General features: G+C 51.8%; 1 protein-coding gene across 6 annotated transcripts in view; it reads left to right on the forward strand.

Moving 5' to 3' along the window:
• Window positions 1-21,759, forward strand: part of PAK4 (p21 (RAC1) activated kinase 4) — an 81,133-nt gene extending 59,374 nt beyond the window's left edge. For 5 of the 6 annotated variants that reach the window (XM_081922006.1, XM_081922007.1, XM_081922009.1 and 2 more), the window contains 7 exons: window positions 7,884-8,591; window positions 10,519-11,016; window positions 12,647-12,780; window positions 14,749-14,875; window positions 18,139-18,264; window positions 18,697-18,831; window positions 20,717-21,759. In XM_081922006.1, coding sequence (XP_081778132.1) covers window positions 7,884-8,591; window positions 10,519-11,016; window positions 12,647-12,780; window positions 14,749-14,875; window positions 18,139-18,264; window positions 18,697-18,831; window positions 20,717-20,872 — 1,884 coding nt within the window. In that variant the 3' untranslated portion in view covers window positions 20,873-21,759. The remainder of the gene's footprint in view (window positions 1-7,883; window positions 8,592-10,518; window positions 11,017-12,646; window positions 12,781-14,748; window positions 14,876-18,138; window positions 18,265-18,696; window positions 18,832-20,716) is intronic. The other variant, XM_081922010.1, reaches the window with a different exon arrangement.
• The last annotated feature ends 4,614 nt before the right edge of the window (window positions 21,760-26,373 follow it).

Consider the following 26,373-nt stretch of genomic DNA (forward strand, 5'->3'; position numbering starts at 1 on the left):
AAAATGGCATGTGCATGGTTTTTTTTGCATTTATTTTTGTAAGCCCAAAGTGGATGTTGTCCTTTTAAATAAAGCCGGCTGGCTGGCACGTCCAGGCGCCACCTGCTTGCTGCCCCTGTCCCCAAGTACAAGGTAGGGACGGAAGTCCTGTCGCACCCCTGACCACAGAGGAAGTGGCATGGGACATTCAGGTCACAGCAAAGGCTGCTCCTCCGTGTAATTTCAGCAGAGGGTGACTCAGCCCGTGTTGCCTTCCTGGAGAGAAGCGAGGGAAAGGCTTGGGTCTGAATAAAAGCCAAAGACCTGTTGTTCCAGTCCTGCCGCTGCGGCCTGGTGTGGGGCTTGATGAGACTGGTCTGCTTGGGTCGGGAGGCGCTGATGGCAGGGGAATTTGCCTCTTAGCCAGAGCCCCACCTTGTTGGAAGTGCCAGCGATTCACCAGAGATTTACAGAAGATTGGAAGAAGTATTTGAATTATTTGAAGAGCAACTGTAATCAACAAATTACGCTAGTAGGACTACAAGAAGTTTTGTAAGGAGAAATATATGAAGCATTGCAAAGTAGAGAAAGAATAGAGATATTGATTATGAGATTGAAATGTAATAGGGAAAATAAGAAATGCATACTAAGAGATTAGATTGGAAAATTTTCAGACAGGACTGATGGAAGTCAAAAAAATTGAATAAGATGTAAAAGTATGTTTAATTACTGTTGAAAATGATATGTTAAAAAACATATATATACAGTGGTACCTCGGGTTAAGTACTTAATTCGTTCCGGAGGTGCATTCTTAACCTGAAACTGTTCTTAACCTGAAGCACCACTTTAGCTAATAGGGCCTCCTGCTGCTGCCGCAACACCAGAGCACGATTTCTGTTCTCATCCTGAAGCAAAGTTCTTAACCTGAAGCACTATTTCTGGGTTAGCGGAGTCTGTAACCTGTATGTATGTAACCTGAAGCGTATGTAACCCGAGGTACCACTGTATAAAGGAAGTGCCAGCTCAGATCTCCCCCTGCCCCATGTCCGAGCTTCAATATTCCAGTAGGGCCATCTTGCTGGCTGTTCCCTTTCTTGGCTGTTCTTCGAAGCCTCTTCCCAGCTTTCCCCTTGACCACTCACCCACACCTTTCCCTGCCTCTGGTGTTATCCTGCCCCCAGCCCCATCTCTCCTGGCAGCCTAATTTGCCCAGAATTTGGGACGTGCCTTGTTTAGGGAACTAAACAACCCCTCCCTGCCTTCCCAATAAAAGCCACGGCAGTTTTGCAGGGATTGCTTGTTTCCCTTGGAGGCGCAGCGCTGCATTTCTGGGGAGGGCGAGGCACCTTGTCCCAGGGGTGCTCTGGGAGCTGCAGTGGGGAGGGGCCCCTGTTGCCGCCTCCGACGAGCTGGGCTCCCATTCCGTGTCTTGCAGCTGCAGGGTGGGATCTGCAGGCCTCTGCAAATTGCCTCTTGTTTACCCAGGAGAACACTTCAGAAACTCATTCAAGGCAACACGCTGTGCATTGCTGCTTCAGGCCGAACGGCATTTGGAGCTCAGAAGCCCATCCCTCTCCCTCTTGCTCTTTGTGCTTAGGCACAGAACCTGCTGTGGAAGGTTCAGCTCTGAGAAACGCAGAACTGTAGAGCTGGAAGAGACCCCCAAGGGTCATCTAGTCCAGCCCCCTGCAATGCAGGAATTGCAGCTAAAGGATCTCTGGCAGATGGCCACCTGGCTTCTCTTTGAAAACCTCCAACGAAGGAGAGCCCGTTCCATTGTCGAATAGCTCTTACCACCAGGAAGTTCTTCCTGATGCTTAGTGTCGTCTGAGCGCATGATGTGTTCTTCCTGATGTGTCGTTTGAGCACATTGGTTTGGGCCGTCCCCTCTGGAGCAGCAGAAAACAGGCTTGCTCCCCTCTTCCATGCGACTTTAGGTACTAGAATCTCCCTTTTCCCTTTATCCAACAAAACACCTGCCATTGTAGAGAGAGCAGTTTCCATGCATGTGGGAGCAGTTAGCGCACGGCACTTGGGCATTTCTCTGACACCAGGCACAGCTCCTGCACGGCTTGTGTGGACTTCAGTGTGGTTTTGTCAGACGAAACCCCTGAGCAAGTCCAACCACACACACCATCTGCTTCTCTCAGGGGGAGCAAAGCTTGTGTCGCTTAGTCTGTAGCCCGCGCTTCTCCCAGGACCCCCTTACACTCAGCCTTCCCCTACTCCCCGTTGCCACATAGATCTCCTCCTGCTGCCACATGCCCACGCGGAAGAAACCTTCCAGTTCTGCCCCTTTGGGTGCTGCATTGGACTAGAGCCAGTTTGTGCTTGTGCAATGGCACGTTATAGCGGTAAGGAGTGTTCTTGGCCCAGAATCTGGACCTTCGGGATGGATTCTCCTTCCTTGGAGGTTTTTAAGCAGAGGTTGGATGGCCTTCTGTTGTGTCTGATTCATTTGAGACCCCTGCATTGCTGGGGGTTGGACTAGATGGCCCCTGGGGCTCCCTTTCGACTCTGCAGTTCTGTGATCTTATGTTGATCCTGCAGCTCAGATCTCTCTCTCTTCCATGAGCACATTCCCTCTCTTCCCCCCACCCCACGCCCTCCGGCAAGCCCGCCTCCTGGGAATCTTTGCCTCTTGACGTTTCCAGCTGGCTAGATGAGCCTGAGCGCTCTCTGATAAGGAAATCTTTATGCGCTCGCACATCTCTCCAATGAAAGAGGTTCCACAGTGTGGAGCTATGCATTGTGTAGGCTGGGGGCAAAAGGCAGCCGCTCTTGGCATACTAAACACATTCATTGAGGACGGCCCACATTGACCAAAGGGGCTTCAGCGGGGGAGAAGGGCACGTGCATGGATTTTGTGCGCTGGTGCTCTATAGAAGTGGCCCTCCTCTCTTCCCCATCTCCATCAGCCACTTCCTTTTCGTGGGGGGGGGGGTAAGGCCCTGAATGGCTCCTAGTCACGCTGGCTGTGCATCCTGCCCCCAGAATCAGAGACAGCATGCGCCTTAAATTCTGGCAACTGCAAGCGAGGAGAGTGGCGTTGCATTTGGGCATCTGGTTGGCCACTGTGAGAACAGGATTCTGGGCTAGGTGGGGCCCCCTTGGCGCTCTTAGGGTCTTAGGTCCTCACCTCCAGTGATGCTGTGCGGCCCCTTTTTGTACAGTCTGCAGGATTATGGACTAAAATGGTGCCGTTTCGGGCTACTGAAGTTTTGCACATAGACCCTGTTACATATAGAAGAGTACAATGGTGCCTCGCAAGACGAAATTAATTCGTTCCGCAAGTTTTTTCTTCTTGCGAGTTTTTCGTCTTGCGAAGCACGGTTTCCCATAGGAATGCATTGAAAATCAATCAATGCATTCCTATGGAGACCGTCCAGGGACAGAGGGGAAGCGCTGCATGCCTTCCCCTCTGTCCCCGGACCTGTTTTAAAGCAAGGGAAGGGGCAGCGGGGAGAATCGCTTCTCCCCGTTGCCGCCCCTTGGTTCAAAAGGGGTCCGAGGAGAGAGGGGAAGACGCGCTGCGCTTCCCCGCTATCCCCGGAGCTTGCGGGGGAAGCTTCGTTTTGCGAAGCAAGCCCATAGGGCAGTGTTTCCCAACCAGTGTTCCGCGGCACACTAGTGTGCCGCGAGACGTTGCCTGGTGTGCCGTGGGAGGGAGGCGGGCGAGTCGGGCGGCGAGAGGCCTTAGGCGCCCTGCAGAAAGGCGTCCTCTTTGTGGGTGGGTTCTCCCCCCTCCCTTAGCGCATCGTATTTAGTTGGGGATTCTGGAGAGGGGGGCGGGGGCACGCTGGCCCCGAGCGGAACAGACGCGCCGTCGTCCCCACCTCCCTCTCCTCAGTAGCTCCGAGCCGACTGACTGAGGGTGTGACGCGGCCAGCGGCGTCCTCTCTCTCTCTCTCCGCCTCCCAGCACCGCTTTTCCCGAGGCGGGCGCGCGCCTAAGGCTGAATGGGAGCAGCCTGGAGGCTTGGCGGCCTCTCAGCGGCTCATGACGGGTGTCCCCGAGGCGGGAGGTGCTGAGCAGGGGCTCTGCGAGAGGGCGCGAGCGATGCGTGGTGGTGCCTGCGCGCGCGTGACTTAAGAGGGCAACCTGCTGCCTCTCCTCTCTCTCCCCTCCCTCCCCTCATGGGCACGGAGTCCCCGGCACAGCTTGGCGCTACTACAGCTACAGCTGCTGCTGCTCCTGCTTGGATGAAGGCGGCTGCTTCTTCCTAACGCCCAGCCTCTGAGGGACCGCAGTCTCCCGCCCTTTTTTTTTTTTGGCGGGATGCTGAGGTAAAGGATCCCCTCGCGCGCGGGCGGGCATCTCTTTGGGCAGGGCGCGTGTGGAGGCTTAAGGTGGGGAGGGTTCATATTGCGAGGGGAGGGTTCATATTGTATTGGGCTGCGGTGTGGGCGACACGGCTCTCCAATGGCCAGCCCGCGGAGGAACATTGAGTTGGAGCATTTCGAGGAGAGGGACAAAAGGCGCACTGAATAAAGTATTTTATAATTTTTCATATTTCTGTTTACTTACTATTTCATAATAAAGTAATTATAAAATACTTTCTTTGTGTTTATTTGATTCCTATTAAAGAGAGTTACTTTATATATAGTCAATATAGGCACAGAGTTAATTTTTTAAACGTTTTCTAATGGTGGTGTGCCTTGAGATTTTTTTCATGAAACAAGTGTGCCTTTGCCCAAAAAGGGTTGGGAAACACTGCCATAGGGAAATGCGTCTTGCGAAGCGGCTAAGAAAACAAAAAACTCCTTCGTCTAACGAGTTTTTCGTCTTCCGAGGCGTTCGTCTTGCGGGGTACCACTGTAGCAGGTTGGTGAGGCTAGGCTGCAAGCTCTCCTCCCTGCCTTGGTAATAATCATAATTTTATTATTTATATGCCACCCATCTGACTGGCTTGCCACAGCCGCTCTGAGCAGCTCCCAAGAAAATATTAAAAGCACAATAAAGCGCCAACCATTAAAAACTTCCGTACGCAGGGCTGGCTTCAGATGTCTTCTAAAAGTCAAATAGTTGTTTATTTCCTTGACATCTGGTGGGAGGGCATTCCACAGGGCAGGTGACACTACCCAGGAGGCCCTCTGCCTGGTTCCCTGTAACTTGGTTTCTCGCAGTGAGGGAACTGCCAGAAGGCCCTCGGAGCTGGACCTCAGTGTCCGGGCCGAACGATGGGGGTGGAGACGCTCCTTCAGGTATACAGGGTCCATATTCCTAACTTCCTGTGTAGAGGCAATTATTTCCAGGGGGGAAGCATTCTCCTCTCTCTCCCCACCCCCTGCCACCATAGCCTGAAGTGGTACAGTCCACGAAAAAAGCCTGCTGGTTGTGTAAACGGGGACAGAATCACTCTTTGCAGAAAGATCAGGGATCCTTGGGAGGGCTGCAAGCGCTGAGGTCAGGTTTTCAAATCCAAGGGAGCAAGGAGCGAGAGTGCATTTCTGGAATATTTATTTATAAATGCATTCTCGCCGCCATCATCCCCTGTATAACTGTACAGTCACCGAGCCAATTACCCGAAAGCTGTACTTTTCTCTGTGGGTGTGGGTGCTTATTTGTGTTGCTGCTTTGGCCCAAATGTGCGTCTCTTGGCGGAGAGCGTTCTTTAAGCTCCTGATCTGAGGAATCTGCACATTTCCTCCCAGGGTAGAGTGAAGATGGCAGCATCTTGCTTGCTTTGGATTTGGGCTGGAGGAGCATTCATGACAGCAGTCGGGTGTCCCCATGCTAAGCGTCTGGCTTACGAGTCCTGTTTTGGCAGAGGCGGAATAACAGAAGTTTGTGTGCCCACTCGTCTAGTCTCCTCCTCTCCTTCACCAACCAGCCTCTCTGAGCTTAGGAGCCGTTCTGAAGGCAGAGTGTGAGACTTCCTATCCAGCCTTCCTGGAGCCTTAGCGCTGCTTGTTCTGGGAATAAAGCGTTGCATGTAGGCCGCAAATAGAAGGCAAGTTCTTGGTTCTAGTAGGTCACAGATAACTGAATGTTGACTTGCACCATTTGCATCTCTGTGAAACCAGTGTTAGAAACTCAGGTCTGAAAGCTGGGTGCCAAATGACTCCTTAAACCAGGGTTATAGTTGCCAATACGGAATGCCTAGTTTGCCATTTGGGGGCCAGGCGGCTTGAAAGTTGTATGTTTCAATGTGACTTTTTGATCCTGAAATTTGTTCTGATTAGGCAGAGAGAATATCACTGATAGAATTCTAAAGGGTGTGTTGTTAGCGTGCGAAAAACAGGCAAGATCTCAGGCATGCACCTCCAGACGGGGGAGATGTCAGGCACTGTCCTGGTGCCCGGGTATCTTCACATGGTTGCAAGCGACCGATAGCCAGGTGCAAATGCTCCCAGCAAATTTCAAATGCTGTGTGAACCAATGGTTGTTACGTTGGTGCTGGAAATTTTTCCTTAAACTCCTCCGGTGTAAAAGCAGCTCCACCAGGCCTCCTCTCCTGCAACTGTCATTTGGGGCAGCCATTCCACCAGACTGCATCAGTAGGAGAGATAGGAAGCAGGGCTCTCACTTGATCAGTTTTACTGAAAGGCCAGCTCCATCAGGCACTTCCTGCCCCTGAACTGTGCCTGCTGGTCAGTACAGAAACAGCTGTTTAGAAATGGGTGCCTGAGTTTTGATTTTTCCTCTTCCCTCCTCGTTCTCTTCCCCTTGAGTGCCTTTTCTTTGAGATTGTAATCTGGGGGGCAGGGACTGTCCTGTTTTGATGGGATGTAAGCCGCTCTTGTACCTGAAAATGCTCTAAATAAATCAGCGTGGTAGAAAAGGGCCTCGTGATTAAAAGGATCCATGGATTCCATGGAAGCTCTCCTGCTAACACCCACAGATCTATACTGCAGGCCTCGCACAGGCCTTGCCTCCCAAATCCTTCAGCGCTCTTGCAGGAGTTTCTTGTGGTGATTGTGGTGTGGTTGGGGTTGGGTGTCTCGGTTCCAGACACCGCAATCTGTTTTCAGTCTGGCAGGGTGTCCTTCAGAGTGTTCTAGCAGATGTGTGGGTCTGGTTTTGAAAGGGAAAAAACAATAATCTGCATGCCTGGCCTGGCTGTTGTGTCCTCTCGCTTGCTTGCAGCATGCAACTGATCTGTGCGTTGTGCAGAGTGTGATAAGAGCCGGCGCAAAAGGATAGGATCAGGCCTTGAGGAGGGGAGGGGGGAGCAAAGCAACACATCTCTGCTTCGGAAGCCAGTGGAAAAGGTGGGATGTGAAAGTTGCTTTGCATTTGAAGTGCTAGGCAGGTGCAGTGGGAAGGGGAGGGAAAGGTTCTTGCATTGACCCCAGAGGATGTGTATATGGTATGTGAGGGAGGAGTGGAAGGCCACATGAGTGTGGAGTCTTGCAAATCCCCCCCCCTTTTTTTTCCTGGCAAGAGGAAGAGACGGTGGCCATGCTGTGATTGGAAGGCTTTGAAATTAGAGCTTTGCAGACTGATGCAACATAAATGACGGCAATGCATTTTACGTAGATTGCATCTTGGTTTGTGCCTTCGGATAACAAATCCAGAGGCCTTGCCGTTTCCTTTAAGCCATTGCTTTTCGAGTCAAGCGTTGTTATCGCCTGCATTTGTGGTTTTCAGGGAAGGTTCAATGCACGGATGGAACGGGTGTATATGGGGAAATTACTTTGGGGTTAAGAGCAGCTTCCTTAAAGGCCTTGCTTCTCCAGTGTGTGAGCAACAGCGCCCCCTCCCGATGCCCGCATGCTTCTGTACGCTTCATTTTGTGTGTGTGTGTGTGTGTGCCAAAACTGACCAGCTGCCAGGCATCCACCAGGCCCCTTAATTTCTTTTTTTTGTTTTTGTGTTGCTCACCTTATTTTCTTTTGTGTTTGTGTTTGTCTTTTTTCTCCCTCCCCGCCGCTTCCGTTTTCCATGCCCCGCGCATAAAGACCATCGTGCGGGGGAACAAGGCAGCCAAGGACGGCTCCCTGGCCTGGCTGCTGGATGAGTTTGAGAACATGTCCGTGTCGCGCTCCAACTCCCTGCGCAGGGACAGCCCCCCCTTCCCGCCTCGGCACGACCAGCTCTACCAGGAGAACGGTCTGAGCGAGGCCCTGGCCAGGCCCTCCCGCCACCACCACCACCACCACTACCATGCTGCCGTCACCGAGGAAGACTCCGGGGGCAGCAGGAGCAAAGAGCTGAAGGAGCGGAACCGCCATGGCTCCCGGAATGAGCTGGACCAGAGCCGGGAGAGGAGCCGGGAAGACAGGACAGCCACACAGCACCCCCGGGGGCAGGAGCCCACGGGCAAACCTCACCACCGGCCGCCCCCTCCAGACTACCACAAGCCCTTCTCGGACCACAGGCACAGGCCGCACGAGCGAGACGGGAGGAGGGAGACGGCCGCCGAGAAGGAGCCGTCGGAGCGCGTGGTCAGAAGGGAGCGTGCGGACGGCCCCGACAAAAGACCCAAATCGACCTACACCGGGGAGACCAGCCCGCAGTCCCCCCGGGAAAAGCGGCCCCTTTCGGGACCCAATATCCGGACCCCAAATATCCCCATCTCTGAGGGGGTCATGAAAACGGCACAGCAGACCGGGCGGCCTTTTAACACGTACCCGCGAGCGGACACAGATCCCGTCCGGGGTGCTCAGGTAATGTTTCCCCATACCCCCCGCCTTGTAGGTTGTGGCTCTCTAGCCCTGGCCGGCCAGGACCGACCCTCCGCAAGTGCCTTTTCCCTGGAGCACAAGCTCACCAGCAAGTGAAGACGCCTCTTGCTTTTCAAAGGGATTTGCGTCTTACTGCCAGCATCTCTGAGTGGCTGATGGTGTGATGGGCAGTGGGCACCTTCTGAGCCGCGAAGCCAAGCTCTTCTGCAGAAGCCCCACCCTGTAGAGACCTCCAGAGGCTGGCTCTTTGCTCCCTGCCGTGTCGCTGTGTCTCCTCTTTCTCGGGCCTTCCTTCCTCCTCGGAGCAGCGCTCCCTCGCTTTGCAACCCGCTGTCTTCCTGCAACGTCTGGGTGTCTCTCCTGCCTTTCCTCTCCTCTGCTGTCACAGCCCTTGCTCCCACTAACCTGAGCTACTCTGGTGCTGCCCGCCTTCTGAAGGAGACACTCCTCTCTCTGCTCTTCTCCCTCCGTGTGTCTTTCTCTAACCGCCCTCCGCAGCCCCACGGCCTCCTGCACAGTGACTCTGTCTCTCTCTCTCTGTAGAAACACTTCAGCAAAGCAGCCACATACTGCGCTGTGTGTGCCGCAAGCCTCCATCGCAAGGGAATCTACTGTACAACTGTCAGGTGTTTGGAACCCTTTTTTCTTGCACCTCTGCCACTTTTCTTCCTCCTCTTCCTCTTCCTCCAAGGGCACCGCCATCCTTAGCTTCAACTTTCTTTTGTGTCTTGCTAACCACTTATCATCTCCGCCTCGGTTCCTGTCCTTTGTGCTAATCTAGCAGGGGGTCCTGCCGCTTTCCTGTTGTGTGCGTATGTGTGTGTTTGTGTTCTGGGCATAACTCTGCCACGGGCTACAGGAGAGATGAGCTACAGAGGACAGATGCAGCTCCTGCTGCTTTCTGGGTCCTCCCCCTGCTCCCATTTGCAGGCTTCATCTCTGCCATCTCCAGTTAAAAGAGAACCTGGTTTGTGGGCTTTCCAGAGAGCATCTGTTTCGACACTGTGGGGAGGAAAATGCAGGGCTAGGTGTAACTCTAGTCTGATCAAGCAGGCTGTTTTTACTTTCTTACGGCATAGGTTAAAAGGGCTGGGGAAACACCTCTGTGTGTCTGGGTCTCTTGAGGCGTTACTGAATTGCAGGGGGCTGGACTAGATGACTCTATGGGTCCCTTCCAACTCTACAATTCTATGATTCTGCTGTTGGGCAGAGAAGACGGCCCTGGGCTGAACGGATCGGCAGCCTGTTACTCCATATTAGGCTGCAAGAGCTACCCACAAATCTCTCTCCATCAGTGGTCTTCAACTGTTGGGTGCCCAGGTGTTGTTGGACTACAAAACCTATCACCACCACCCGTTTAGCTAATGGTCAGGGGTGATGGGAGTTGTAGTCCGGCAACATCTGGGGACCCAAGGTTAGAGGGCACTGCTCAACCGTGAAAAGGGAACATGCAGAATGACTGACACACAGACACACCACACACACAGACACAGATTTCACCTAGGGAATCAGATAACGTAATTTCTGGAGCAGGTGGGGGTTTCAGAACACATGACCTGCTTGTGGGCGAGATCCATACTTCACATATTATCAGAACCGGTGGTGGTGAATCTCAAGTCCTAAGGCACCAACATCACCATATTGGTTTCTGGCACTCAGTGCTCCGGTTGAGGGTCCTTTGGCAACCGGGCAGCTGGAGTGTGACCTTCTCTGCCCCTTCCCTTTGTAGTGAGTACTTTGAGGGAATTGTCAGCCCTTCCACTTGCCTAAAAGTAGACACTGCTGGGGTTTGGATTAGATGACCCTCCTGGTCTCTTCCAGGTTTACAGTTCTATGATTCTCTGATCTTTTCTGTCCTTTCCAGTTGCTGATGTAACCGTTTCACCCCACCCAACCCTGCTTTTTTTAGGCAGAGCACAGGCCCGGGAAACCCCAAGAAACAGCCTCCAACGGCCCCATAAGTGGAAACAGCAGCTCCTCCAGGCCCCCACCATCGGGCCCAACGAGATCCCGGAACCCAGAGCCGCCCCACCCAGGACTCTCCCAGCACGCCTCGGACCCCCACTTGACGCACGTCCCGCCGCCCGCCCACCAGCCGCCGTACTCTCAGCAGCCCCCTCCCCAGCACCCACCCCCGCAGCCCCCGGGGCCCCCTCCCCCGGCCCCGCAGCAGCCCCGCTCCCCACAGCGCGAGCCCCAGCGGGTCTCCCACGAACAGTTCCGGGCCGCCTTGCAGATGGTGGTGGACCCGGGCGACCCCAGGACCTACCTGGACAACTTCATCAAGATCGGGGAGGGGTCCACCGGCATCGTCTGCATCGCCACCATCAAGAGCTCCGGGAAGCTGGTGGCCGTCAAGAAGATGGACCTCCGCAAGCAGCAGCGGCGGGAGCTGCTCTTCAACGAGGTGAGGGGCTGGGAGGTGGGGTGGAGAAAGGCCCCTGCTCCGTAGCCTCGCTTCCTGTTCTTCTTCCTCTGTGTGTGTGTTGAGAATGGTGTTCCCCTTCCCCAAAGGGTATAGTGTGGGATGTCCTGGCAGCAGAGGCGGCTAGTATAAAAAGGGTAAAGGGACCCCTGACCATTAGGTCCAGTCATGACCGACTCCAAGGTTGTGGCGCTCATCTTGCTTTATTGGCCGAGGGAGCCGGCGTACAGCTTCCGGGTCATGTGGCCAGCATGACTGAGCCGCTTCTGGCGAACCAGAGCAGCGCACGGAAACGCCGTTTACCTTCCCGCCGGAGAGGTACCTATTTATCTACTTGCACTTTGACGTGCCACAGGTTGGCAGGAGCAGGGACCGAGCAACAGGAGCTCACCCCATTGCAGGGATTCGAACTGCCAACCTTCTGATCGGCGGGTCCTCTGTGGTTTAACCCACAGCGCCACCGAAAGCCCTTAACACAGCCTTTCTCAAACTTGGGTCTCCGGCTGCTGTTGCACTGCAGCTCCCATCATCCCTAGCTAGCAGGACCAGCAGGCGGGGATGATGGGAGTCGTAGTCCAGCAACAACCGGGCACCCAGGTCTTCACAATTTGGAACCAGTTCACCTGCGAGATTGCCTCACCCCCTTCGACTGCTCTGCGGAACTGGCATTCTTCCAGGTGCCATGCAGTGCTTTTTTTCCTTAAAAAAATGTTTAGGGGATACCCTCGTTTTCCTACTCATATTGAAATACTGCCCCTCAATGAAGCCAAACTGAGATTCACAAAATGTTTAGGGGTATGCATACCCCTGCGTCCCCCCAGAAAAAAAGCACTGGTGCCATGTAACACCCATTCCATATTTTGACATAGCAGCACTTACACTTTGGAACTCCCTGCCTCTTAAGATCAGACAGACGCCTTCACTGTACTTTTTTGGGCACTTATTAAAAACATTTTTGCTTCGACAAGCCTGCCCAGACGTCTCAAAAGTTGATGCGAGTGTTAATCTGTTCTTAAAGGTAACGGTACCCCAATCATTAGGTTCAGTTGCGGACGACTCTGGGGTTGCAGTTCTCATCTCACTCTATAGGCCGAGGGAGCCGGCGTTTGTCTGCAGACAGCTTCCATGTCATGTGGCCAGCATGGCTAAGCCGATTCTGGCGAACCAGAGCAGCGCACAGAGACACCTTTTACCTTCCCGCCGGAGCGATGCCTATTTATCTACTTGCACTTTGATGTGCTTTCGAACTGCTAGGTTGGCAGGAGCGGGGATAGAGCAATGGGAGCTTACCCCATCATGAGGATTTGAACCGTTGACCTTCTGATCATCAAGCCCTAGGCCCTGTGGTTTAACCCACAGCGCCACCTGCGTCCCTAAATCTGTTCTTAGTTTGCTGTTATTTTGACTTGTTACTTTAGCCGCAGGAGGGGAGAGTTGCTCTTGTGCTCAGATCCTACTTGTGGGTTTCTCTTTGCGGCACCTGGTTGGCCACTGCGAAAACTGGATGCTGGGCTAGATGGGCCACTGGCCTCATCCAGCAGGCACTTTTTGGGTCCTTATCCAGCGGCTCTTCCTCCCTCCCAGCTGCCACTGTCCATTTTCCCCCTTTCAGGTTGTGATCATGAGAGACTATCAGCACGAGAATGTGGTGGAGATGTACAACAGCTACCTGGTGGGCGATGAGCTATGGGTCGTCATGGAGTTCCTGGAAGGAGGCGCTTTGACGGACATTGTCACACACACGAGGTATGGGGAGCGGAAGTCTTGAGCCCCTTCTCTCCCAGGACTCTGCTGCTGTTTTTCCCATTTTCCTTATAGGGTTTTCTTGACTCCACCTGGACAGTAGGGCTGGGCAATGTATCTATATATCGTCCCAAACCGGTTTGAAGTCCATATCATGATATCGGTTTCATAATTTTTGACCTGGTAGTGTATCGTGCAAATCACAGTGTGTGTGTGTTTGTGTGCACTATGCAAAAATCACAATGCGGGGAAAACTGTGAAGCCAGCCATTGTCTCTACGTAGCGCCATCCTTATTTCAGACATTGTGATATATCGGTATATCGCGATGTTTAGCTGGTTATATATCACAATGTTGAAAACCAGATATTGCCCAGCCCTGCTGTACAGAGAGCCTTGTTCTCCCAGGCATACACTGACTTTTGTGACCAGCTAAAAGAAGCCAGGAGTGTGCATGTGTTGATGTAAAGGCCTTTAGGGAAAAGAAGCATTTCCGAAGCTTTGCAGCGTGGGCAGGGAGAGAAGTGTTTGTTTTTAAGTGCTCCACAATGGCCTGACCTTGCTCTTTCTTCACTTGAAAGGCAGTCCCATGTGGCTGAGTTGGAACTGGGACGCAGTTGAAAGCCCCTTTTCTCCTCCAGCTTGGAGCAGAGCTTCAGAAGATGGTTCTCTCTCCGACCTCGGGGCTGGCTCCTGCCAGATGTCCAGAACTTGTGGACACGCAATGGAGCTGAATAGTGGAAGATTGAGGACACACAAAAGGAAGTCCTCATTCACCCACCCCTAGTTAAACTGTGGAACTCACTCCCACATCTTTCTCCTAGTTAACTGCGTATAGAATTTCAGCCTGCACAGAATGACTGTTAAAATACATAACTTTCCCCCCTAAGGATTATGTTTTTAAAGGAAAAATTATCTCGGTATGAAATGTCAAAAGGTATAATTGAAGCAGATTATCGAAAAGAGCAGCTATGCAGAGAGCAGCATGTAGATTCAGATGTTGGCCAAATTTTGCCCAAAGATGAACCTTAGGAAAACAAAGGTAGAAGCCAGATGAGTGAATATTTGAGAAAGTGCAACTTTAAAAGAGGATAAGACAGATTCATGGAGGAGGTGGCTCTTGATGGCTGCTAGGCAGGATGGCTGTCGGAGGCAGCAGTGCATCAGAATCCCAGTTTCTGGAAACCCCATGGTGGGAGATGGCTCTTGCTGGTCGAATCCTGCCTTCAGGTTTCCCACAGGTACCTGGTTGGCCACAGAAAGGGATGTCTTGGAGAGACTGGAAGACTAACCGAAGTTTTTATTCCACATCACCAACTCCTCTTTAAAAGGAAAGCAGTGGGATGTTTTTCTCACGCTCTCCAAATGCCAGAACTTGGGTTTGGGACAGGCCACAGGGAGCCGGCGTACAGCTTCCGGGTCATGTGGCCAGCAGAACTAAGCCACTTCTGGCGAACCAGAGCAGAACACGGAAATGCCATTTACCTTCCCGCTGAAGTGGTACCTATTTATCTACTTGCACTTTGACGTGCTTTCAAACTGCTAGTTTGGCAGGAGCTGGGACCGAGCAATGTGAGCTCACCCCATTGCGGGGATTCGAACCACCGACCTTCTGATCGGCAAGCCGTAGGCTCTGTGGTTTAACCCACAGCACCACCCGCATACCTGGCTTAGGAGACTTTAAAAGGCAGCTTCATAAATCCGTGAGGGAGCAGGAGGGAGAGGCCTGTCACTGGCTATTTGCCATCTTAGCTAAATGGGACCCACTCTAAGTCCAGGAGGCGCCTGACTCAGGATTTTTGCCGCTTGGGGAAACAAGGATGGGCGAAAGGTTGTCACCTTGATGCCCTGATTGTGGGCTTCCCGGATTGTGGGGATCTGGTTGACCTCTAGAAGCTGTGGGCAAGGTGGACCCACCGAGGTCTGAACCAACCACTCTTTTAACGGGTGCTGTGTTCTTACTCCACTTCCAGGATGAACGAGGAGCAGATTGCGGCCGTCTGTCTGTCTGTCCTCAAGGCGCTCTCCGTCCTCCATGCCCAGGGTGTCATCCACCGAGATATCAAGAGTGACTCCATTCTGCTCACACATGACGGCCGGGTGAGTTGCACGTGGTCCCAGGTGCTGATTTTATGTTTGAGGAAAAAGTAGGAGGAGGTGCCAACTAAACATCAGGCAGAACTTTCTGACAAAATAAAGAAATTCCATCCAGTAGCACCTTAGAGACGAACTAAGTTTGTTATTGGTATGAGCTTTCGTGTGCATGCACACTTCTTCAGGTACACTGAAACAGAAGTCACCAGACCCTTATACCGTATTTTTCGCTCTATAAGACGCACCAGACCACAAGACGCACCTAGTTTTTGGAGGAGGAAAACAAGAAAAAAAAATATTCTGAATCTCAGCAGCCTGCATTCGCTCCATAAGACGCACACACATTTCCACTTACTTTTTAGGAGGGAAAAAGTGAGTCTTATAGAGCAAAAAATACGGGTATAGTGAGAGGGTGGGGAGGGGTATTACTCAGAAGGGTGGTGGGAATGGGTGAATGGCTGATAGTCGTTAACAGGTTTACCACACCTATCACTAACTTAGTTGGTCTCCAAGGTGCTACTGGAAGGAATTTTTTTATTTTGTTTCGACTACGGCAGACCAGCACAGCTACCTACCTGTAACTAGAACTTTCTGACAGAAAGAGCTGCTCCCCAGTGGAACGCTCTCACAGTGGAGAGCCAGTGTGGTGCAGTGGTTAAGAGCAAGAGACTCGTAATCTGGGGAACCGGGTTCGAGTCTCCGCTCCTTCACATGCAGCTGCTGGGTGACCTTGGGCCAGTCACACTTCTCTGAAGTCTCTCAGCCCCACTCACCTCACAGAGTGTTTGTTGTCGGGGAGGAAGGGAAAGGAGAATGTTAGCTGCTTTGAGACTCCTTTAAAAAAGGAGTGAAAGGCGGGATATCAAATCCAAACTCCCCTTCTTCTTCTTCTTCTTCTTCTTCTTCTTCTTCTTCTTCTTCTTCTTCTTCTTCTCTGAAGGTGGTGGACTCTCCAACCTTTCCCTGCAGGTCCCGGGGCAAATTGAAGCAATTTAAAACTCAGAATTCAAAACAGTTAAAACAAGTCTCAGGAATTGGGTGGGTCATGAAAATACACATCTCCAGGGTAAAGAGGAGCACCTTCAACATTCGCTGAAAGCTGTGTGCCGAAGGTGCCAGTTGCGGTTCTGAGTTCCACAGCCCAAATATTTGCAGGCGGTTTGCTCCTATCACACCAGTTTACATCAGTTGCATTGGTTATCCCTTTGTTTCTGAGCTTAAACCCCTCATGAGGTTGCCTGGGCTCTGAGGTTGGCCTCTTTGGCGCTGTCACTAAGGACATTCGGATTGTTGGGGACCAGGAATCAGGACTCTTCAGTGCTGGCCCCACACCGGTGGAATTCCCTCCCCTGAGAAACACTGCCTGACCTTATGCAGTCACTAAAGACTTGTTATTTCTCCATGTTTTGATTGATTTTATTGCTGAACTGCTACATACGATTTCATCTGATGCTTTTTTTTAATTGCAAGCCGACTTGTAAGAGGTGGGAGTAGAAACAAATGAGTAAAACAGGGGTAGGCAACCTAAAGCCCGGGGGCCGGATGTGGCCCAATCGCCTTCTCAATCCGGCACACGGACGGTCCAGGAATCAGCGTGTTTTTACATGAGTAGAATGTATGCTTTGATTTAAAATGCATCTCTGGGTTATTTGTGGGGCATAGGAATTCGTTCATTATTTTTTTCAAAATATACTCCGGGGCCCCCACAAGGTCTGAGGGATGGTGGACCGGCCCACGGCTGAAAAAGGTTGCTGACCCCTGGAGTAAAATAATGTCCCTGCCCCTGTTAACCTCTTGCTGAAATTGCCTGGTCCTGCAGTGCCACCTGGAGGCGACTCTTCAGTGGTGTCAGGGAGCCCCAAGACCTCTGAGGAGAACTTAAAAACGTAGAGTCCTAGAGTTGGAGGGGACCCCAAGGGTCATCTAGCCCAACCTGAATGCACTGCAGGAATCTCAACTCAATCATATGCAACCCCCAATGAAAGAGAGTCCACCACTTTCTGAGGGAGTCCGTTCCACTGTCGGCCAGCTCTCACTGTCAAAAAGTTCTTCCTAATGTTTAGTTGAAACCCTAATAATAATAATAATAATAATAATATATTTATAACCCGCCCATCTGGCTGAGTTTCCCCAGCCACTCTGGGCAGCTCCCAATCAAGTGTTAAAAACAATACAGCGTCAGACATTAAAAACTTCCCTAAACAGGGCTGCCTTCAGTTGTCTTTTAAAAGTAAAATAGTTGTTTATTGGCTTGACATCTGGTGGGAGGGCGTTCCACAGGGCGGGCGCCACCACCGAGAAGGCCCTCTGTCTGGTTCCCTGTAACCTCACTTCTCGCCATATTCAGACTTGTGAGAAGGCAGATTTTTTAAAGCACCCTCTGGAATCTCAATTGCTTCCTCTGTCTTCTCTCCCCTGGAAGTCCCAATAATGGTTTGAAATTTCTGCCGATATTTTTTTAGAACCTAGTGGGGTTCTAAGAGGCAAGGGGTCAGCATGGGGGCGCTGAAAATGTAAATGACTATCAGACTTTGAAAAGCTGCTATCCTAGGATCAACCAAGCTCACCCATTTCGTTGACTTAATTAAACAAAATAGATTTAATTGGGTTTTGAATAAATGCTCAATTGCTGTTTCGATTTTTACTGTGTTACTATCTTCCTTAGTGGGTCGTGCAAACTGCTCTTCTGAATAATGCTTTTTATAGGGTAAGGGAGGGTTGAGGTTGAGTTTATGGCTGGGGAAACCCAGCCAGATGGACAGGGTATAAACAATAAATAATCATTATTATAACCAAGGTGGGGGCTGTGGACCCAAAAAGTTTGGGAACCACTGGCCTGGGGGTGGGACATGTTAGGCCCTTGAACTATAGTTTAGACTAAGTATGGAATTGAGCCTCACGTTAGTGGGGTGGGGGGAATCGCTCAGTGGCAGAATGCAAACTTTGCACACGGAATAAAAGTCCTTGGTTCGCTCCTTGCCATCTTCAGCTTCAAAGGACACCTGGTAGCCAGGATGAGCTCCCTGTCGCTTGTCAAAATAGAGAGAACTGGGCTAGGCTGACCAGAGGGGTGATGCATCGCGATAAGGCCAAGCCCTATATTTGTGGGAGTTTGTCCACCTCTCGTCGCTTCTTTTAAAAAAAGGAATATTGCTGATCTGCGCTGCGAAGGCTGGAAAGATGCTTCACGCCGCAGACCTCGTGACCAAACTCACCCTGAGCCTGCTCCAGCCACTGACAGGCTTCCTTCGCTTGTCTCTCCCTCCCAGGTCAAACTCTCCGACTTCGGGTTCTGTGCGCAGGTGAACAAGGAGGTTCCGCGACGCAAGTCCCTGGTTGGGACCCCTTACTGGATGGCTCCAGAGCTCATCTCCCGGTTGCCCTATGGGCCAGAGGTAAGAGGGCTTCAACTTCCTAAACCTCCAGCTTTGCCTAAACAGAAATGTTTTCAGCAGATGCCGAAAGAATGCCGTGAAGGCGCTTGCCTGATATCAAGAGGCAGGGAGTTCCAGAGGGTATGTGCTGCCACGTTCCACTGATCAAAGCAGTCAAGAGGCCATTTACGTGGTTTTGATGAAGTTCTCATTTTCTCTAATCAGCAGATTTATTTATTTTTTCGCCTCCATCGTCCATCCTGAGCTTTCAGGAAGCTGTAAAATCCAAATAGAACGAAAAGTCTGCTGCCGGGTAGACTTGCTAGTCCAGTAGGGTTCCCATTTTGCAAACCAGTTATAAAACTGTCCAGGCTGGGGAGGGAGGCGGAGGCACCTTTGCTCTTGTTCCCCTTTCTCAATTCCCCTCTCCCCCCCCCCATCCTTCTGTTTCAGGTGGACATCTGGTCCCTCGGCGTGATGGTGATAGAAATGGTGGACGGGGAGCCCCCTTATTTCAACGAGCCCCCTTTGAAGGCCATGAAGATGATCCGGGACAACCTGCCCCCCAAACTCAAAAACGTGCACAAGGCAAGAGACTCCTTTTCCTGCTCTCTTCATTTTCCTCACTTGACTTCCCCACCTTAGAAGGATCAGATTCAGGACCGAAATTTGATTTCAGGCCTCTAAGGATGAGGATCACTGGGTCTGGGTCAGGTCATATGACGAGAGGCAGTCCTGAGCCATTTGGGTTGAGAGCCAGTGTGGTGGCGGTGGTGGTGATGATGATTATTATTATTATTATTATTATTATTGGTGGGTTTTTTTGTACCCCGCCCTCCCCGGCCAGAGCTGGGCTTAGGGCAGCTAACATCATAAAACTAACACAGTATACAATGAACATAAAAACAGGCAATCAGTTAATTAAAATACATCTTAAAATTAGTTAAGAGCAAATTAAAATCTGGATAGATGGCCGTCCACGGGTAAAATTGAGAGTGGTTAATATTCTTCAGGGCCAACTGTTACCACTGGTCTTATAAAGGACCTGTGAGCGGGCTAGAAGGCTTGTTCTTATACAGAAAGAAAAGAATCAGACTGAACCCCGACCAAAGAACCGGCGGAACAGCTCCGTCTTGCAGGCCCTGCAGAAAGATGTCAAATCCAGCAGGGCCCTGGTCTCTTGTGAGAGAGTGTTCCACCAGACCAGGACCACGGCCAAAAAGGCCCTGGCTCTAGTCAAGGCCAGTCTAATTTCTCTGGGGCCTGGGATCTTCAGGGTGATATTATTTGCAGACCTTAAGGTCCTCCGTGGGGCATACCAGGACAGGCGGTCCCGTAGGTACGCGGGTCCTAGGCCATATAGGGCTTTAAAGGTTAAAACCAGCACCTTAAACCTGATCCTGTACTCCACCGGGAGCCAGTGGAGGTAGTATAGCACTGGATGAATGTGATCCCGAGGTGAGAACCCCGTGAGGAGTCTCACTGCAGCATTCTGCACCTGCTGGAGTTTCTGGGTCAGTCTCAAGGGCAGCCCCACGTAGAGTTACAATAATCAAGCCTGGAGGTGACCGTTGCATGGATCACAGTGGCAAGGTCAGGGCGAGAGAGTTAAGGAACCAACTGCTTAGCTCGGCAGAGATGAAAAAATGCCACCTTTGTTGTAGCTGTAACCTGCGCCTCCATAGAAAGGGAGGCGTCAAAGATTACACCCAAACTCTTGACGAAGGCGCTGGCACTAATTGCACCCCTGCAAGGGATGGGAGTGGTTAGAGAGCTGGGCTAGGACCTGGGAGAGACCAGGGTTCAAATCCCCAATCGGCGAGGATGAAGCTCACTGGGTGACCTTTGGCCAGTCACTGCCTCGTTCAGCCTAACCTACCTCACAGGGTTGTTGTGGGGATTAAATAAGGACCTGAAGGAGCGTCTCCACCTCCACCATTCTGCCCAGACACTGAGGTCCAGCTCCAAGGGCCTTCTGGCGGTTCCCTCGCTGCAAGAAGCCAAGTTACAGGGAAGCAGGCAGATGGCCTTCTCGGTGGTGGCACCTGCCCTGTGGAACGCCTTCCAACCAGATGTCAAAGAGAAAAATAACTACCAAACTTTTAGAAGACATCTGAAGGCAGCCCTGTTCAGGGAAGCTTTTAATGTTTAATAGGTTATTGTATTTTAGTGTTGGAAGCCGCCAGATGGGTGGGGTATAAATAATAAATAATAAATTTTATTATTATTATTATTATTATTATTATTATTATTATTATTATTATATTATGGGGCATGTATAGAGGCATCCCCCCCCCAGCTTAACTTTATACGTGCATAGAAAATAAGCCATATTCTTAGAAGAAAAGCATGCCTCCATTGAAGCATATACTATAATTCCGACCACAGGTGCTCCCCCTTCCTTTTTCTGCCCTCCTTCCTCTTCTGCCCCAAATGTGGCTCATGCCCCTCCTTTCCCCTCCTTTCCCCGCAGGTCTCTCCCTCCCTGAAGGGCTTCCTTGACCGCCTGCTGGTCAGGGACCCGGCCCAGCGAGCCACCGCCAACGAACTCTTGAAGCACCCCTTCCTGGGGAAAGCGGGCCCCCCTTCCTGCATCGTGCCCCTGATGAGGCAGAACCGGATGAGATGAAAGAGGCGACAGAAACTGGACCATCTTACCAAAGAGAGAGAGAGAGAGAGAGAGAGAAGACATCTCCGCCGTCCCTGGCCAACCCCGCACCCCACCCCAACGGCAGCTAGAACCTCTCCAGGGACAACGGGCACCCCGTGGCATCTCCCTGCTGAAAGAGAGGGCTTCTCTTTCTTCCTCCGGGCAGCGTGGCCAGGGAGACGTCTCACCTCTGCGTCCCACCCTCAGGCCGATCCTCCCTTGACAGACTCCTCTGCGTCCGCCGCTGATGCCGGAGACACAAGTCCCACGAACAAGGCCCACCTCCGGCGAGGAGAATGCCCTCTCTGCACCTCACTTCCGTACTACTGAGCTCGGAGCAGGGTTTAGTGCCCTGGAGGGAGGGGTGTGTGTGTGTTTTTTTTAACAAAATACTGTAACATTTCCGATTGCTGTTTAGCCGTTCATATCACACAGGTCTGGGCCAGCAGCGATTTGGGTGGGTAGGGGAGAGCTGGAAACGCAGCCCCTCTCCAGTCCGTGGTTTCCGAGTCCCCTCTCTCGTTCTTCTCGGTAGCACGTCTTTCCTCCCAGATAGCGAGAGGACAGAGGTGGTGGGGTTCATTGGCAAGGAGTGTCCCAGAGAAGGGGGAGCAGGGAAGCCCCCATCCCCACAGTCCGGTCAGATTTCTGGGGACTTCAGCTGAGCCAAGGTTGCCTCTCCCCCTCCCTGAAGAATCCTCTCCCTGCCCCCCAAGAGCCAGACCTGCCTCGGATTTTTAAACTGGGGAGCAAGACGGCTTCTCTTGCTATTGGAGAGGAAGGGGAGGAAGCGAGGTGGGTTTTCTCAGGGTCTCCCATCTCAGGCAAACGAGACTCTCAGCTCTGCAACGCAGTCCTTTTTTTTTTTTAGAAAAGAAAAACCTCCTTCCGTAATTTCCTCCGTGCTCTTAACTGCCAGTTGAAGAGTTTCAGGCCCTCTTCCCAAATCGAGATGGCCGCTTCCACCTACCCAGCCCAGTTCTCTCGTTTTTAAAACGGTCCCGCTTCACAGGGGATGTGCCCTTCCTGAGCTCCTTCCCCAGCCCACGTCTCTTGCTGCTCAGGCAGGAACTGCAGTCGTCACGGGGGATCCTGACCCGGGAAGGCTGCTTTTAATCGCAAGCCTCTCTCTTCGTCCCTGGTCTCTGCGCCTCTTGTCGCCGCTTGGCCAGGATGGAGCTGCCCTGGCCCCTCTCTCCCCCCGCCTTGTCTTCTCTTTCCCCTTTGCTCTTTCTCCCCGCCTGACGTTGCCGCGCTGAGCTTGCTTCCTGCCTTCGATAGTGGCAGCCGTTGCCCCTCCGCTTGCTCTTGAGCTTTGTACTCCCCACCCCAGGCAGAACTGCGACTAGCAAGTTCCTTCGGCCTGGAGGGCAGGCTGGATTTTTGGAAGTCCCCCTTGTGGGCTTTGTTCTGCTCTTGGCCTAGGGCGTGCCAAGAACAGGCCCTGTTCTGGTTTTATTTTTTGTCCTCTCTCGCAGCGGGGAGGCTTCCTCTGGACTTCTCCTTTGTAGCTGGTGACGCTCAGCTTGGAGGGTGATTTCGTCTGCCGCTCGCAATGTCAGAAGTGTGACGTGGGGCTCCTGGGGTCAGGCAGCTGCGCGCCTCTTGGTGTTGCTCACCGGACCTGGACACCTTGAGCAATGTTAGGAAGAAAAGGGAGCAGGAAGAGCAAATGAGCTTCCTGGGCATTTCTCTGTGAGACTGAACCCCTCCGTGGTTGTGATGCTCTGTCGCTTTGCTCCCCTCCGGCTGAACAAGCAGTGGGATACTAGCAACAGGGTCTCTCCTGTCATTGTCCCCCACCCCAGCTTATTGCTAGGCTGGGGGGCAAGGAGATAGAGAGATCACTGCTCCTACGTTCCTAGTCTTTAAAACAGAGGCCAGTACGAGCTTGCAAAGTGGCACTTCCCTAAGCTCTTGCATTGTTGGCTTTTTAGGGGGGGGGGATCTGCCTTGCCAGTTGTTGGGAAGACCGCCCCCTTGGCTCCCGACATGGGCAAGGCAGGAATGTCAGGACAGAGGCTTGAGAGAAGAAGGCCGCCGGGTTCGCTAGCCCTGGGTTGGATCGGAAGCTCAGGTCCGTCCTTCCCTCAGGGTTGGAGAGGGCTTGAGCCCCCTGTGGCAGGAGAGTGGGGAAGGTGTGGCATTCGCAGGGCTTTCTGGAAAGAAGGCTTGCTTGGGGGCCCAGGAGACACCGGGAGCAGGCAGAGGTCCCTCCCCTTTGTAAACTAGGCGCAGCTGCCTTGAGCAACAGAGCTGGCCTCCAGAGGTCTCCACCCCCCTCCTTGCATGCTTGTACATACAGGATGGGCTTTTATGCATGCAGGGTTACAGGGGAAGGGTTTTGCGGGGTTTTCTTCTTCAAGAGTTTGGGGAACTTTCTTGCTTCCTGGTTTTAGGTTCTTACGGGTATAGGTTATGCATCACATTTGCCCTGGAAATGTTTTTCGGGGGCAGGGAGGAAGCATCCCGCTTTCTGATGCCCCTCCTAGGGCTCAAAGGGCAAATATTTCTCACGTGCCCCTCCACGAAACCAGGATCCGCCTCTTGCTGCTTTTGCCGCTCTCCTGGCAAATTTGCTGTCAGTTGCAACCACTCTAAGGGGGAAAACCCAGGTGTTTGGTTTTTAAAATCCTGTGGGTTCCACTCCTCATCTCCACTGGCATTAGCCAGGTGCAAGCTGGCATATTTTAGGAGGGATTTGCAGGTGAGAAAGAGCCAGCCTTGGTCCACGCAGGGTCCTGGACTGAGCCCCTTCCCGCTGATGCTGTTGGCCTGCAATGCAGCTATTCCGCAGGACATCCCCTTGCCCTGTTTGCTTCCTGCCTCTGGTGCTTTTCTTCTCAAAACTGGACAGTGTTTCATCTCTTCCAATCTCTAGAGGAACCCTTGCTTGCTACTGACCTCACCTGGACCTCCCTTCCTAGCGCACCTGGCTTTTGCCTGCAGGCAAAGGCTGCATTTGTGGATCTGCTCTGTTCTGCAATAAAGCCCAGGGGCTTTCCTGGAAGGCTTTCTCGGCTTTGAGCCTCAGAACAGGCTAGTGCCAGGACCCAGCTCCCCAGCCCTCGTGACTTGGCATCACCGCTCCAACCCCTTTCTGAGAAGCTGGGTTGTCCCACCTCTGGGAACAATTCTTTTTGTAACTCTATATACTGCAGCTTTAAATCTGAGCCACCCCACGGACTGTTCATCTCCTGGTAGCTTGCTGACAAATGGAAGGAGGTGCCAGCCTTAGAATCTCTGGCTCCTGAGTGCTCATTTCCCCTCTTCTCACAGCCGTCTGCTGCCTCCGCTCTAGGAATTGCTTTCCCCCATGCACACAGGGGGAAAAGAAACTATTTTTTTATGCCACTAACACAGATGCACAAACACTACACTTTCCCTGCAGGGGAAAAGACTTCAAATCTCATCCTTTCAAGGTGGAGGGTGATAAACTCTCAGCCTTCCCAGATCCCACATAACACTATATATTCCCCCCAGTTTCCTGAGATGCAGGACTGGAATTTTAACCACAGGCCCTGGCAGAGAAGCCTCGCCCTGTCCCACAGAACTGGCCCCAGAGCCACTCCCTCATTCCTTTCCCCCCCATATCCTGCCTCCTTGTAGCTTGAAGATTTTTATATGACTGGAGGTTTAGGAATGGGGGGTCTTGCTCCCCTCCCTGTGAGAATGACTACTGATTCATTTCTGTGGGTTTTTGTTACTTTTTTAAAAAGAGAAGTTATTTATATTGCATTTTTTTAAAAACACACAACAGTATTTTGCGTTGGGGTGATTTCCCCCCCCCATCCCCTTTGGATCTGTTGTTTCAGACAGACTGCTGTGACAAATTCTAGTAAGACGTTCTCGCCATGAGTTGTATTGTATAAAGAACCAGGATTCTTCATGTGATGAGATTTGGCTGTGGGTTTCTTTGGTTTGGTTGTTGTTTTCCCCCCTCCCCCCCCCCTTTTCAAATGTGGTGTTTGAATTTTGGGTGAAAAGTTTTAAATAGTCAAAATTCTAGTTTTACAATTACAGAGGTGTGCTCCTTCCTTTGTTTTTAACTCTTATCGGGTCTTTCTTGGGAGGTTCTGTCTTCTGGGTTGGCAGGGGTGCGCATTAAGAGCGAAATTAAGACCACGAAACATACCTCTTCCTTACAGATGCAAGAGGACAGAATTGTAGAATCAGAAGGGAGCCCCTTCTCGAGGGTCATCTAATTCAGCCCCCTGCATTGCAAGGATCCCAGCAAAGCAACTAGGTACTGAGAACGTGCTCTCGTCCTCCTGATCGAAATGCTCAGGGGGGGGGGAGACCCTTATGAAGAAGAATGAAGGAAGCATTACAAAAAGGAAATGTTGCAATTGATGACTTCAGCTACAGGCTGGCCGGCTATATATCTTCCAGCCATGATAAAGTGGTGAAATCTCTAGATACCCTAAATGACTGTACCCAAGTGCAAGGAGCTGACCAGAGGGACGGTGGCCCTGGAGTCGTGCGGCACCCATCTGCTGCGAGATGTTACTGAACTGCTTGGCAACAATGGCCATAGTTTTATTAAATGGCCAGTTGCCAAGAAGATCTAGCACAGGCAACCAGAATGATCGAGTGGGTGGAGAATCTTCCCCTATGAGCACCTGGGTTATTTTTAGTTTAGGGGAAAGGTAAGAGCTGATCTGATTGGAGTGTACAGTGGTACCCTTGGTTGTGAACATGATCCATTCCAGAGGCCCTTTCACAACATGAAAAGCGCGCAACCCACAGCGGCGCATCTGCGCACACGCAGGTTGCGATTTGCCACTTCTGCACATGCGCGTGACATTTTGTGCATCTGCGCATGCGCGAGCGGCAAAACCTGGATGTAACCCTTTCCGGTACTTCCAGGTCGCCACGGGACGTATCCTGAAAGAACGTAAAATGAAGCGGAAGTAACATGAGGTATGACTGTATAAAATGATGCATGGCGTGGAAAAAGAGGATAGAGAAACCTTCCTTTCCCTCCTAATACTGGAACTCGTGGGCCTCCAATGAAGCTGAATGTTGGGAGGATGCAGGGCAGATAAAGTCCTCTTCTACACAGCACAGTTAACTTGCGGAACTCCCTCCCACAGGAGGCAGTGGTGAACACCAACTTGGAAGGCTTGAAAGAGGATTAGATGAATTCGTGGAGGATATTGCTATCAGTGGCTGCTTCTAGCCTTGATGGCTGTGTTCTGCCTCCACTGGGCAGAATGTCTCTGAATACCGTTTTCTGGAAGCCCCGGGAGGAGAGAGGGATCTCGTTCTCCGGTCCTGCTTGTGGGCTCCCCTTTTGGGAATCTGGCTGGCCACTGAGAACCAGATATTGGCTTGATCCGGCAGGCTCTTACATCCTTGTAAAAGACACCATATTTTGAACCCTCTAGTTGCCTTCACGTGGGGCAGTAAGCTGGTCTGAAATCCTCTATGATGTGCTACTTTCGATGTGAAAAGCTGTTTAGACGGTTTAGCATCCC

This window comes from Podarcis melisellensis (genome assembly GCF_964234715.1).
Source record: "Podarcis melisellensis genome assembly, chromosome: 8".
Classification (NCBI taxonomy): domain Eukaryota; kingdom Metazoa; phylum Chordata; class Lepidosauria; order Squamata; family Lacertidae; genus Podarcis; species Podarcis melisellensis.